Source organism: Ochotona curzoniae, unplaced genomic scaffold (genome assembly GCF_017591425.1).
Source record: "Ochotona curzoniae isolate NIBS_2020 unplaced genomic scaffold, NIBS_Ocur_1.0 contig_64, whole genome shotgun sequence".
NCBI lineage: Eukaryota > Metazoa > Chordata > Mammalia > Lagomorpha > Ochotonidae > Ochotona > Ochotona curzoniae.
In genome coordinates, this window is record NW_024466502.1 from 13,260,257 (window position 1) to 13,275,253 (window position 14,997).

Sequence of the window (14,997 nt, forward strand, 5' to 3'; positions counted from 1 at the left end):
GAGAAAAGTTGTAGGCCCTGTTTTTTTTTGTTGTTTGTTTTTGCTGAGGCCCATGACGTCAGTGATACACCTTGAGTTCTGTATAATCTCAGGATGTTCTTGAGGTCTCTGGATCAGTATCTGGGTACTGGGTGCGGAGTCTTTCTTCAACCTAACATTTGATTAAGGAGTACTTTTTTTTATTCCAAACATGGCTTTTCATAATACACATTTTTCTATGAATTTTTTAGATCCATTGCATGGATGGATTTTAAAAGCTTTTTCTGCACCCCAAAATAACTACCTCTTAATTGCATTTTTTCACATTTTTTTTAGAAAGCCCTCATAAGAGCAATTAGCATGTTCAATAATTAAAATACAGCTATCCGCAATTTCTTTATTTCTTGAAACTTATTTGGCTTTTAATATTCCTTTTTTTGGCAAAAGACGAGGTGTAGAAAAACATTTCCCTTTTCTAAAAGCAAGAGCTATGCACTGCAATGGATGACAGGTAACTCCCGGATCGGACCAGTTACAGGAGTGATCATGCTTGCGTCAGCCCGGGCCATGGATACTGAAACTAGACAAGCCCAGTCTAAACATCAATTAGCTCCAGCTGACTTTTGCTATGTAGGCCCACATGGTTGTATCTTCCAAGAACCTGTAAAATCCATATTTTTTGTGAATTCTCTCAATCTTGAAACTCCATTTGAAATGCTAGAGAATCTATGCCAAAGAAAACATATCTACGGGCCCATCTGGATGACAGTTCACTGGTTTGCAATCTGGCTGAGATTCAGGTTTCTGACCCAGTGGGAAGCATTGTTCGTGTATTTCTACTGAATAGTTTTCTGTCAGCCTCTTCGCTATATCCACCGCATACCACCACATTTCTTTTCCCTTTTGGAAAAAAACAAATGCTTCTATGACATATAATTATCCGGACACAATACCGCAATAAATAAATTTCATTGTGAAACACAAGATAAGGGACTTATGTATGCTGGGATGTAGACTGGAAGATGAATCAGGATATCGGCACTCAGATTCATACACACACACGCAGACTTTTCTTCTTTCAGTAAAAGTTTCAAGGGAATTACTATTCATGAAATACAGATCTATTGGCAGTGAATGAATGCCTTAGTTTGAAAAAAATTCTTAGGATATAATTTTTAAAGAAATAGCAGTAATTACTAACACAGGAAAATGCATATGATGTTACAATTAAGAAGTAGAATGTACTATTAAGTATACAACATGACAATATGAAATTATATGAGAGTTATACTAGAAACACAAACTTTGGAAATTAATTACCTGTTGCTGGTGGGATTTAGGATTATTTTGTTTACTTCATTGCGCTCTTCTACATTTTTCAAAAATATTTTTTGGATGAGCATATATTGATTTTATACTCAGAATAAAATCATTTTTCTGACCACCAAAAGAAAAATAAATAGCCAGATTGAAATCCAAAAGACAGTTTTGCCTTCATTTTCTTTATAATTTGAAGAGGAATATGTCTACTTTTATTTGAAATTATTCCTAAGATTAGATTACCTCCCCATTTCTCATTATCCCATAATCACAACACAATGACAAACTACAAATTGGCCAAGAGAGATATCCTACACATCCAGGACATAAAAGTGTTATAATTTATGAAACACTGGACACATCAGAATACTGATGGAAAAAGAAAAACCCTATTACCTAGAAAAAAAATTTAAAAAGGGATCCACCCAAATACAATTTTCAATCTGAATTCTATCTACCATTCTAGCCAAAATGTCAGGGTACTTTTTTCTCCTTTCCAAAATAGATATTTCTGGTATTTTATGGAAATAGTGTCATAAATATTTTATATAGCTATCTTCTGCCTACAAATGCAGCAGTAAATCACAAGGTTTGTCTTCTCAAGCAAATGTTTTCTTGCCCACGCACTTGAAATCTCAGCTCAGCCTCGAATTTGAGCAACAAAACCCTCAGACAGAAAGAATAAAGATCTTTGAGGAGTGCTTGGTTCTCTGACATTCTACAGCACTGTAAAATTATGCTCTTCTCATTAAATATTGCCCATTTCTGAAATACACTTCATGAAAGTAAATGTTACTTTATGTCCTGATGCATTTTTATTAAGAAAATGTGGGTTTTTTTTGAAAGCCAAGAGCAAATCAAAGTTTTAAGGTTCATTATTTATAAATGGATGTATTTCTCTATGCAGGGAAGTGCTTGGGTCCCTACTAGAACAGTATTAAGCCTTATGTTTCCACAGTTCATACACTTTCAAAGTTTTAAACTTCAGTGAATGAGCATCTTGATTATGAAATGTCTACATAAAATAACCAACGAAAACCTGCTTTCCTGATTTTCTTAGATACTGTGAACTGAAGAGAATAAAATTTCCATGCAAAAACCGCATCACTCTAAGTGTTCTATATGACAGTAGCATTTTTGACAGGCAGCACGTCCCTGAAAGGGCAAAAATAAACTTAAATATTCTGTCTATGCAAACTGAATAATTATTGCCTAATGCTAACTGGGAGTATCTATCGATTTTGGCTACATTTCACTTACACCAGAATCAAGGTTGCTGTTACCCTGTTACTGACCCTCTGAACTGTCCATTTGTTTGGACATTTGGGAACAGGAAAAAGCAGAACTGCTCTACTGTGTGCTGTATGTATAGATTTGTGTTGGATATATTTAGGGATCTGTGTGTATTTCCATATATGGGAATCTGCAACTGGTTGTATTTGTGCAGAATGGTAAAGAGGTATTAAAAAATATACATGAAGGGAGATAACAGCTGGTAACACCAAAGATAACATAGGAGAAAATCTAAGGAATGTTATAATAAACCCCCTACTGTTCTTATAAACAAATATCTGTACGACCTAACACCTCATTTTAAAAAATACTGGTATGTCATACTCCCTACATCAGCTGTGCTTCACCAGTCAGCAGTATTAATGCAATATATCTGTCAGGGTTTATTAAAATTCCTTTTGATGTATATAGTGGCTCATAAACTTCTACAATGCTCTGATAGCACATCAGGGAATGTCCTTATAACGTTGAAAATCTGACGACGGAACAATAAAAGAGGAATCCTCCAAACTTTTAAGTCCGGCCGACGATACTACATCCCTGCTCTGTGTCTCGCCTTTGCTCTGAGCAAGCTTTTTCATGTGAAAGTATTCACAGTGTGACTGCTGTTTAAACCTTGCTCCCCAGCACCTGCAGGTGGAAACAGCGTTCATGTGTTCAGAGATGAATATGCAATGCAAGAAGGAGCACTGACACCAGGATAAACCGTCAAGTCCATTGTTCTCTCAGAAGCCATTGGAGAAGCAGCATTCTTTGAGTTACATCAGCAGTTTCATCCCTGGACTTTCTTTATATTTGTGTTGCACCCTAATTGGCACATCTCACCAGTGGATGCTCCCTATTAGGAACACAGATGTCTTATCTACTTGTAGCACACATCTTCCAGGGCCCCAGAGGAGTCTTTGTCTTTGTGGGACATAAGCAAAAAAGCAGACATGTCAATCAAAATGGATTCACTGAGTGCCCACTGTGGTTGTAAGTGCAGAGAATAGCCTGCAGGGAGAAAGGGCTAGGGCGGGAAGGCACAAGAAGGGGTTAAGAGAGGCTGAATATAGGAAATGATCAAAGCCTAAAACACGAGTAGGATCAGTCCAAACATGTTGAGTGTTTCTCTATTCTTACTATTTTGGACAAGTGCATCTCAGACCGTTTCCGGCTCAAATTATCTCACTAGACTTGGATTCACTGACTTTCCCTAAATGTCTTGACCAGGGACTTGTCCTTCTGAATGTAATTGACAGGGACGTAGTTTACACGATAGGACGAGATTGATCAGGCATGTGCAGTGACGGTCAAGGAAGTCTGCAGGGCAAGTTGTGCATGTTGGGGAAATGTAAAATGCTGAAAAGATCTATTGTAGATGTCCTGAATGATAACACCTGTTAATATCCTCTTAAATAAGTAGGGTCAAAGGACTTAACTCCTAAACAATTCAAGCCACTCTATTCAAACTGTGCTTGCTAAACTCATAAAAATACCATCGTCAGCTCCAAAATTCTATTTTCTCTGCCCTTCCAACGTTAAGTTTCACTAACAGCTGATGCTACACATTTCCTTATTTCTTAATATCTCTCTCCTTTAACTTGAAGGCACCTTGGTTTTCTGGTTCTTACCATTTACTTCCTCTTTTAAATCCTGCTTAAATGTGTAACTCCTTGATATTTCATCTGATCCTGTTCCCTTCTTTCTCTAGCAAATGTTATCATCCGTTGCCAGCAAACATTTATTACCCTAGTAATTCTCCCTCCAGTAAGCCCACAGACAACTGTTACCAAAGTGAAACAGAGCATGTGCCAGAAACTGTTGGATGTTGGAGACAAAAAATGAAAAGACAGAACCAGACACCTCTCCTTTGGTCAATTACAACATCTTGCCATCCCAGCATCTGAACTCCATCTCCCGTCATCCAGTTTTTATCCTCTCTGTAACCATTTTTTCTTAAGGAAAATCTGGAATTTCTCTTTTGAACAATCTTGGCCAACAGCCCTTGCTTGTACAAAGCCATTCAAATTTCTGTGGTTGAAATACAGTGACCACACTCTAGTCTCTTTCTCACACAAACTATAGCCTTTCACAATTTAAATCTTTGCACATAGTGGGCCTTGGTAAAAAAGCCATACCTTTTGTTCCCCATCTGTAAATCCCTCCTCATTCTTTCATTCTGTTTCTACCTACTCACTACTTTAAGATGCCTTCTCCAATTTACCAAGGGAAAGAAAGGATGCATTTCTTCTGCTTCCTATAACACTTCACCCACAATGCTATCATTGGTCTGATGGTTTGCACTGCTTTTGAACACATCACTAAAAGGCAGTGTCACTCACTGTCATTGCCTTTGTTTCTTAATGAGTAATACCTGCTACGTGGTAGGTCTGTGCGTGTCCCTAGAAAACCCTGGACTGTGCCCATCCATAGGAAGGTTATCTTTTCCATTATACAGGCAGAATAAACCTGCACAGGATCTTTCATAAAGTAGTGTCCACTCAAAGGTTCAGTGACAGTCTCTGGGACTGGTCAGGTTGCATCGCAAATGCCTGACCATTCTCTATTCTCCATCCATTGCCTATGACTTTATTCCTAAGGAAATCCCAGGGTTTGTATCTCTGCACACATCATTTATGTTCACACATCTGCTCTTCTACTCAATTCTGCCCGTCTAACAGGACACTCATAGTCTAGACTTTCTAATCAGCTGCTCAATATCCCTGCAACCATCAACACGTGTATCAGACAGCTATACCCCCAAAAGCTTGTGTGTACGCAGTTAATGAAGTATTTCTTACATACCTATCTCATTACAAATTGATGCTACTTTGTTCTTTTCTTTCAATCTTTATGCAATATCTACCAAGTACTTACTTAGTCTGTGTATGTCAACAACTTTCCCACAGTATTTGATGTGCAAAATGCACCGAACAAATATTTACTGCTCAAGCATAGCTGACTCTCTACAATTTTTTTTTTATAAAGATCCACATTTGAGTCAGATGAGTGGTGTGATTGTAGAGGACCAAGTCTGTAACTTACAAGTTAAATTTTGTCAGAACTGTGATTTCTAAGTATTTTATATCCATGGTACATTTGGACAAGGTTAAGGAGTGCCTTCACCTATTTCTTCAGTGTGAACAAACATTTAATATTGGATGTGGTGAAGGAGAAGTGTTTATTTTAATGGAATTCTCACAGATACTATGATTTTAAAATAAAGTAACAGAACTCAAGTTGTTAGAGACAAGCTATCAAGGAACAGGTAAAGGATACACGCACAGCATTTCATGTGTTAAAAATAAATAGCTGTGGGTCCGGTGCCGTAGCTTAGTGGTTAAATCCTTGCTTTGCATGCCTCAGGAACCCACACAGGGGCTGATTCTAATCTCGGCTGCTCTACTTCCCATCCAGCTCCCTGCCTGTGGTCTGGGAAAGCAGTTGAGGACAGCCCAGAGCCTTGGGAACCTGCACCTGTGGAGGAGACATGGAAGAAAGCTCCTGGCTCCTGATTTCAGATCAGCTCAGCTCCAGCCTTAGGGCTGCTCGGGGAGTGAACCGGTGGTCAGAAGATCTTTCTCTCTTTCTCTCCTTCCCTCTGTATATCTGCATTTCTAATAAAAATAAGTAAATCTTAAAAATTAATAAAACAAATGTTTAAAAAACAACTTCACGTTTCTCACGTTTTGCTCTTAACCATTTGCAAATTCATACATCTAGGTTATACATTTTTCAAAATAACTTGAGAAGAAAAATGTAAATCCTTAAATCAAAACAATCAAATCAGTTCGGCTAAACCGGGCCCCTGTCTCTCCCTTGCGCAGACTCCACTACGATGTGTCCCAGGTATGATTCCCAAGGGGAAGTGTTCTTTTCTTCTTGACCTTGATCTTCTTACACTTCTGGGATTTCAAGTGCTTATCGCATTATCTGCACTGTGTTAAAATTCATACAGTTTAGCTATTGTGCTTTTTAGTACTCACATTACCTTCTTATTATTTTGATCATTGAGTAATTATATCTGCAGTGTACTTTCTAAACACAGTGTCTACAGCTTTGGCACTAGGCAGCAAACATTTTATTTAAGCTAACTTAAAGAGGTCAACAGAGAAGCACTATGGTAATTTCTAAAGCTTTATTTATTCTTTCTGACACCCTACACTACTGAGGTAATCTACAATGAACAATCATCGGTTTCTGAACAGAATGTACTTACAACAGAAAAACTGTGGAAAAAACGAGTTTCTATTCACCTGGGTCCTTTCAGAAGACTTTTTTCATTTCTAAATCACTACACAAAAATTAACTCCAATTTTTAAAATTGCCACAAATGGAACAAAAGCAGTAATCCCTGTATAGCCACAACAGGTGGTCTTATTTTATGTCTTAAAATTCTTCTCTGAATCCAACAGCTAAATGGCATGCCACTTGTCTCATAAAATTAGTCCACAATACATTGAGAATGGCTTGTCGTTCCGACTATAGAATGTCCTAAATGAAGATATTTCACAGACCTCATTTCACCAAATTTGAGAATAAATATTTTTTTTTCAGCTTCATAGTGCATCCACTGCGCTTACTGAAAATTGGCTTTGACCATTGCTTCCTAGATGTAGGCTGCTAATTCAGAGCTGTACACTCCGCTCAGGTGGATGAGCAACTTCAGGGGCTCTTCAAGGTCCTCTGATGAAAATATTCCAGTCCTAGAGTAAAAGCCGTATCTTCACTTTAAAGACATACAAAGATGAAAAATGTTAGATTTAAAATAGGTAAGGGCAGGAGCAGAGCAAGCAGGTCAGGGCGCTGCCCTTGCAATGTCATCCCACATCATCAACCATGAGTCCCAGCTGCTCTACTCAGCTTCCTGCTGAAGTGTGTGAGAAAGCACCGCCAACACACAGACACACGCACGCACGCACACACACACACACACACACACGCACGCACACACACTCACACACACAGTCAGTCACACACACACACACACACACACACACACACACACACACACACACACACACATACACACACACACACGAAACAGCCATGCTAATAATCACTTCAGGAAGCCCTGTGCAGCCCTCTTTGATCACACCCTGAAGCCTCAGACCCAACAGTAACAACTGCCTGACTTGTGCATTGAACATATTCCAAAGTGTCTTCTGAGTTTAACTCCTAAATTACATCTTGCTTAGCTTTGCATTTTCTGAACGTTATCTGAATGGTATTTATACAAATGATCGCTTGTTTTCCTAAATGAGGGCTCTTTGCTTCATTTGTGATGATTTCTCTGGCTCCGTATTTTCTGTGTTCTATAGCACGATGTGTTATGTAGAATTTACCTTTTACACAGGTGGACAATGTGTGACATTTTCATCCTTCCTATTCTGGTAGACAGTGCCGCTCTGCACCACTTCCCACATGTCTAATGGTGCATGGGGTATCCATCTCTGCAAGGGGTGGGACTGCCGTCTTGATTTGCACATCTTCAACTTTACAGATGTTTGCAGAGTCCAGTCTCATGTGAGCAGTGTAATTTGTACTTTCCCCAACTAAATGGGAAGGCTCCTTAAATTCAACGTCATCTCAACAGTTGGTAAGCTCAAAAAGGACAATTAACACTGAAAATAAATCTCGGCTCATTGACCACACATATTCACTCCACAATGACCCTAACAGGAAGAACTTGTGCTATTGGTGTTTAAAGCAAATTTGCTCTATCCAAAAACTGGAAACAAGTCTGTAACCATAAAACAGAAGCACGCATTCTCAAATTAATTCTGTGTTTACAAACTAGTCGCTCTGCTCTTACAAGGAAACTCCTCCTGTAATAATTTGACAAAATATTTGTGTCAAACTGCTGTATTTTGTCAAGGCGGGAAACATCTAGTCTAAACAATTAATTAAAAGTCATTAATGATAACTCCAAGATTTAATAAGTCACTGTGAAAAAGAAGAAGAGGAGGAGGAAGAAGAAACAGATGAAACTTAACGGGAAAATTTGCAAAATCCCATCACTCAGGAGATAACACTGCTTTGTGGAACCTGACTTGGGAACTTCACTGTAAACTGCTCAACTCCTCGGCTGTCACTTCAATGACTCTACATCGTGCAGTCAGTAGAGCACAGGGAGGCCTACCATTTATGAAGGACTTAAGACTCAATACAGATCTCCTCCACTTAACACACTGAGTTCCCTTCATATTGTATGTGACAGTATGGATGCTGAAACTCATTGTACCACCAGTGGATGTATTTCTAATTTACTCATCCATAGACCATATGGTTACTATTAGGTGAGAAAATTCCTTAGCAAAACATTGAAATCTTTGACTCATACATTATTTCAGAAATAAAAGTTTAGCTTGTTTTTAATCAGACACGATCATTCTTATTCATTCTCTCTCACTCACTCCCACTTTTTCCAAAGATAGTATCTACATATAAGCCTAAGATTTGTAATTTGAGTTGATTAGGGCTAATGAAAGTTCAGATCCAGTAAAACTTTCCTAGAGCAGTTATGCTTCTACAATTACATAATCCACTTACTGTACCACACACTCACACTCCTTGCACAGCAGGCCCCAGCTGTCAGCCATGACCCAGGTTGTCTTGTACCTAGGTGAGTGTTATACACCCGGGAGAAAAGCAGCCAATAGCTGGTGGACATCCTGGGCCTGGCTAATGCCAAATTTGTCTTAACTACACCAGTGTGCCAGCATGATTGCCTATTCTATTTATTTTATTTTATTTTAAACATATGTGGTTGAATCTGGAACCACAGATCCCCAGCCCCAACTCAGGCCTACCTGTGCGAACATCACTTGGTGCTGCAGGTCCCCAGTCTGGCTTGGGCTGGGTTGTGTGAATGCCATTTGGTGCTGGGTGCCCTGTGCGTTGCCAGGTACAGAGATTCTGGATTGACTAGGGAAAGGGGCAAAGGACTATGAGGGAGGGAGGACCACTGAGGGAGCACGTTGCAGGTGAGGAATGACTTCTGAGGGACTTCCATTGACACGGCCACTGTACTTGCTGACCGTGGAATGCATGTGTCAGAACTAGGCCTTCTCAGTGACTCAGATGGCGCAGTGGACAGCATACCCAGATGTGCGCTGAGGATATGGCAGTCCATTTGGGGCCTGAAGAGGACATCAGCTACAGAACAGATGGTAGAGGTCAAAACTAATTTGTCTACTATCCCAAGCCAGACACTAACATCAAATATCTAGGTGAATGAAGACTCTGAGGTGGACTATGTCAGCCAATAAACCTTGGAAGGACTGCATCATCCCTGGAGTGCTGAGATCAACAGCATTTCAGAACTATCGAAACCACTGAGCAGAACCCTCAGAGCATGCTTCACACCAGGGACCCCAGCATGACAGCAGTACTGGGTGCTGAAGCGACTGGGAGGCTGGGTTTGACTTCTCCCATTATCTTCCTCCTTCCTCCAGACACAGGAAGAAGAAAAAAGAAAATTTATAAACAACGGTCTTGCCAACTTTCCCTTATTAACCCTCAAACTTTCCCACTCAAACTGTATAAACATCATAAAGAATAAAATAGTACTATTGAAAAAAAAAACCAGCAGCAGAAATCCTGAAGACCATACCTCTATCACTTCTCCAAAGATTAAACAAAAAGTCATATTCCAGCAATGGCTGCTCCATACAGGAGAATGTGCTACATCTGGGTAGACAAAGACCTCATAACAGACCAAGGAGAAGCACCGTCCACAGAGCTGTTAAGGCCACATTCTGAGCAAGAGGCTAGAAGCTCCTTTGCCAGCAGCTTCTGCTGGAAAATATCCTCTCATCTCACCAGACCCTTCCCAGACAATCCTCTATTTATCTAAGCATCATCACTACTCAGGCAGGATCCATAAAAATTGTCCAGAATCATTGCATATGTCGCTGCGTGCCTTGAATGTCTGACCTCGTCTTTCTCAGCGGCAGATGTTGTTTTTCATCAACAGCGCAAGCTCTGATTGGCCTCCATGACTGTACTTACTCTTGGTTTGCCTCATTAAATCAACTCCACTTAAATTATTGTTACAACAGGGTATATCTGCCCAAGAAAATACGGAATACATGGCTGTTTTAGATGTTTACCCATGTTTTACAGACTCAGACTCCCTTCAGGTGATCATATTTGCTCTCCCTATACCAGCTGGCTAATTTCTTATTAAGCATGTTGTAGATAGTCAAGAAACCTCAGAGTTGTAGGACCTTCATATTAGTAAAATCCTCTTCATTAGCCCTGCAAGATCACCGCAAGAATTACCTTTGTACATATTTTAATCAACTCCTTAGAAATCCATCATTTGGAAATGGGTTGTATATGAAGGGGATGATGGAGCAACAGATTAAGGCAATCGGAACACCTGTGTCCCATATCTGTGCGGCTTGTTCAAGTCCTAGTCACTTCACTTTCAATACACATCCATGCTGCTGTGCTTTCTAAAAGCAACACATGATGGCTCAAGCTCTCGGGTTACTGCCACCAACAAGATGGAGCCCTGGGCTTTTGGCATTAGCTTGACCCTAATGCATACATTGGGACTGAGTCTGTAGCTTAAAGATCTCCCTATGTCTATCTGTCTTAACATGAAGAAATTAAAGAAAATACCAAAAAAGCTTATAAACAGTATTAAAGAAAAACATTTTAAAGTATCCATGATCGTTATGCTAAGATACAAACAGTATGATCCATCTTGGAAAAAAGAAAACTTTATAGAAGGTAATATCCACACTGATGAAAAAAGTATTGTTGACACTATGGCACAGTCCTGTAATAAAACAGTACTATTTTACCATAATCTTTGTACAAACATGACCTTCTCGGAGTGACATAATGCTAAAATCCTGCTCTGTATTGCTTCCATGTTACTTCTCTCAGTAATCATCTTTCGGTTTATCTGTAGGACATCCCTCATGTCTGGGCAGCCGCATCTCCTAAGAGAAGTTTAATGTCAAGGAACAGCTTAAACAGTGGCAGAGGATCCTCCATGCAGGAAATATCCAGTGTGTAAAGAGAGCAGAGAAGGATCCCTTGACTTCATGGTTTAGAGACCTTATCCCCAAGCAAAGGCCCCAAAGTGGATTAGTGATTTATCTTTCTCATAAGCCCAACATAATATATGGCATGGAATTACAAAGAGAATGGATAACCAAGATTTTTCTGCCAGACTCTATGCTAGGTATCTATTTGCATCCCCTTAATCCATTCGCACAGGTGTCAACAAAGGCTTCTTTCTTGACTGCCTTGACAGCACAGGAGAAAGAAGAAGAAATTCTGGGTGCTGCTGCGGTGACCGACTCATCTCCACCTGCAGACTGTCACCTGGACCTTTCACGGATCATCATCTGTGAGTGGATTGTCCCAGATGGGTACAGCATTCTTAAGAGCATCAGAAACGCCAAGTGTCAAAGGTGCAAGACATCTACCTTTCCTGATTAAAATTTGCTGTTAGGCTGATGAATATGGATATTACTTTCCAAATGCAGCTGCTTGGAATACTACCTTTGCACATATGAAGGCAGCAAAACAAAGCAGAATTAAGTTTTTACCTTTGGGTGACTCCTGTAAGAACAAGGAGCCCTATAAAAATTAGTTTTTACCTTTTTCTTCTTTCTTTTCTAAGCAAAATATTTGTTTCAATAGCAGAGTTAAAGAAAGCCAATTAGAAAAACAACACGTGTTCAATTACCTTAGAGACTCGGTTTGCAACTTCTCGGCCCACGGTCAGCCCCTGGACGAAAGTCCGTGCTGCGATGAAGGCACGAGTCACTTGGATTTTCAGCTTCCGGGGCACGTCGCCGAACGGCTTCAGCTGGTCCGTGTACTTGCTCACACATTCCAGGTAGTCCTCGCTGAAGTGATACTGAGGGTTTATCAGCTGAAACATGCGTTCCAGCAGCCGGGCCCAGAAGTCGTTGAGCATCTCCTCCAGATTCACATTGCCCCCGGTGTAGTATCTCTTCAGCTCTGTGAACAGGTCCTGGAACACTTCTGAATTCTGCATGTACAGCATTCCATAGGTCCGTACAAACATATCATTGAGCGACTTTTCTGCGTTCTCCAGGAGTTCTCGGAAAAATTCTGCAAACAAAAGCCAGTCATAAATTAGTAACATCTAGAAAATCTAGAAAGCCTGAAATACCGATTGACCTGAAATGCAACTGCTTTTCTTTAATTTGAATTTCTTATTGCTTTTTTTTTTCTTTATATCTGAAACACACACACATACACACACTGGGTAAAGGGGTAGAAAAGAGAGACATTTTCCATCAACTTCTTCCCTCTCTAAATGCCCACAGAAAGGGGGCTAGAGCAACCTCAGCTCAGGAACCCAATGGTCAAATTGAATATCCCACATAGGCGGTAGGGAGTTAAGAATTTTAACCATCACCTGCTGCCTCCCAGGGTCCCCCAACTGTGTGAAACTGGAGCAGAGTTGGGTATCAAACTCGAGGATCTGTGCAGTGACATAGCAGGTGATACTACGGTTTATGTTGCTGGTATCACAAATGGGTATGGGTTCAAGGTAAACTGATCCACATCCAAACGAGCTCCCTGCCAATGTACCTGGGAAAGCTGAAGCCCCTCCAAGTTCTTGGGCCCCTGCACCTGTATAAGAGACTGTGGTGAAGCACCAGGCTGTTGCCTAGCCCAGCCATGGCTGCTGTGGTCAAGTACAGAGTGAACCAGTGGATAAAAGATATTTCTCTCTCTCTCTCTCTGTGCAATATTAATGTTCAAATAAAGAGATAAATCTTGCAAAAGTAAAAAAAAGTAATCATGTTCAGGGTCCTCAGATATACTTGACAAGTGTTCCAAACAATGTCTTAAGTAATGCACTAAATGTTTCACAATTGCTATGAATGGGCATTTTCATACCAAAAAAGAATCTTCTAATTAAAGTATAAAGGGCAATGAAAGCAATATTTTAAATGAAATTTAAGATTCACCTATGATCTCTGATCTAAGTCAGAGAATAAAGGATGCTATGTTTCTCATGTTAAACATCTGTTAATATTAGGGGCTGATTATTTAATATACATTCAAAATAACTCAGTTAAAAAAACTGAATTAAAAAAGTGTCATATATTGATAAATTTCAGAATATCTTATGTTTGATATGCATTTAAATTAGGTTGCAAATTTGCACAAGGTATTATCAATAACATAGTAGCAAATGCATATTGGCAAATACATTTGTCTCATCTTGTTTATAAATTTGTCATAATATTAAATCAGTTTAAATTCTCTGTAGTGGTCAATGAATGAGTGCTCAAATTAATGCATTCAGGTGCTTTCTAGTTTCTATATAGCAATCAATTAGCAATGTTCAGAGATTCACTAAGCAATTAATGCCATATAATATGAAAGCTGTAATGAACACACGTTGGGGGGTCATAATGAGACAGCCATGAAGTAGCTCTGGTTATTGTTATAAATATGAATGATCATATGTAGAAAGTGAGAAAGTGTTGCAAACTGAGCTTTATGGTTACATGAAAAAGCATATACCAGAAAACAAACCTTCGTGTCCTGCGATGACACTTGAGTTAGTCTCATCAACCTTACTGGTTCTCATGGTATCCCCTCCCAGAAACTCTTCATGCAGAGGCCATCTATGTGCTTACAGAAACGGGCAGGGAAACACAGCATGAGCTTTTATCCCATCTGGGGAATGCAAGGTGAGGTGAGGAAAGGCTAAGGATAGAACATGCTTTGGAGTTGGTGTATCGAGTCTCCAACAACAGAGTGGAGCTTCTGCACCTCTCCAGGGCTCCCTTTTCTGCCGAGAAACATGTTCTTGCTCAGAAACGCAAAGGCAAAGAAAGTCTTGGATACTTTGAGAACTCTAAGTAGGAATTAAACAAACAAAACAAACTCTTTTTTCTGGAAAGCTGCGATAGGGTCTTTCCTCAAAACAGAATGGAAAATGTAATGAACCCTGTGGGTTCCAGGGAGGCTGCTTGGTGCTAGGTCCACTGATGGCTGGAGAAGCCCTTGTTTCAGCCACCTGGGTTCTGTTTAGAAAAGAATTTCATAAGATGTATCTACAATAATGACAACCATTTTATATTTGTTTTCAGATAAAAGCTAACAAAAATGCTTAAGAGGCTTCTGTGTATTTGCTTCCTTCCTTATGATCAAATAACGCTTTTTTTAAAGACAGAAATTCTGCTGCTGTATTGTCAGTTCGAAAGTCTAGATTATCTAAAAGCCATGGTTTATATATCCTGCATGATTCTGTTCAAATCCTAAAAATATAGTTTTAGTTTTTGCTAATGTAAAGTGAGTTTAAATGGTACTAAACCCTAATCTTTAATTATATTGTATGGTAAGCCTTGAATCAAACAGGGTAACATTTTCAAAACTGCTTAAGATTAAGTTATCAAAAATTTTATC

General features: G+C 39.5%; 1 protein-coding gene across 2 annotated transcripts in view; it reads right to left on the bottom strand.

Annotated features, from left to right (window-relative positions):
- Positions 1 to 14,997, bottom strand: part of GPC6 (glypican 6) — a 996,155-nt gene that overhangs the window by 501,317 nt on the left and 479,841 nt on the right. For both annotated transcript variants that reach the window (XM_040991023.1, XM_040991022.1), the window contains exon 3: positions 12,287 to 12,678. In XM_040991023.1, coding sequence (XP_040846957.1) covers positions 12,287 to 12,678 — 392 coding nt within the window. The remainder of the gene's footprint in view (positions 1 to 12,286; positions 12,679 to 14,997) is intronic.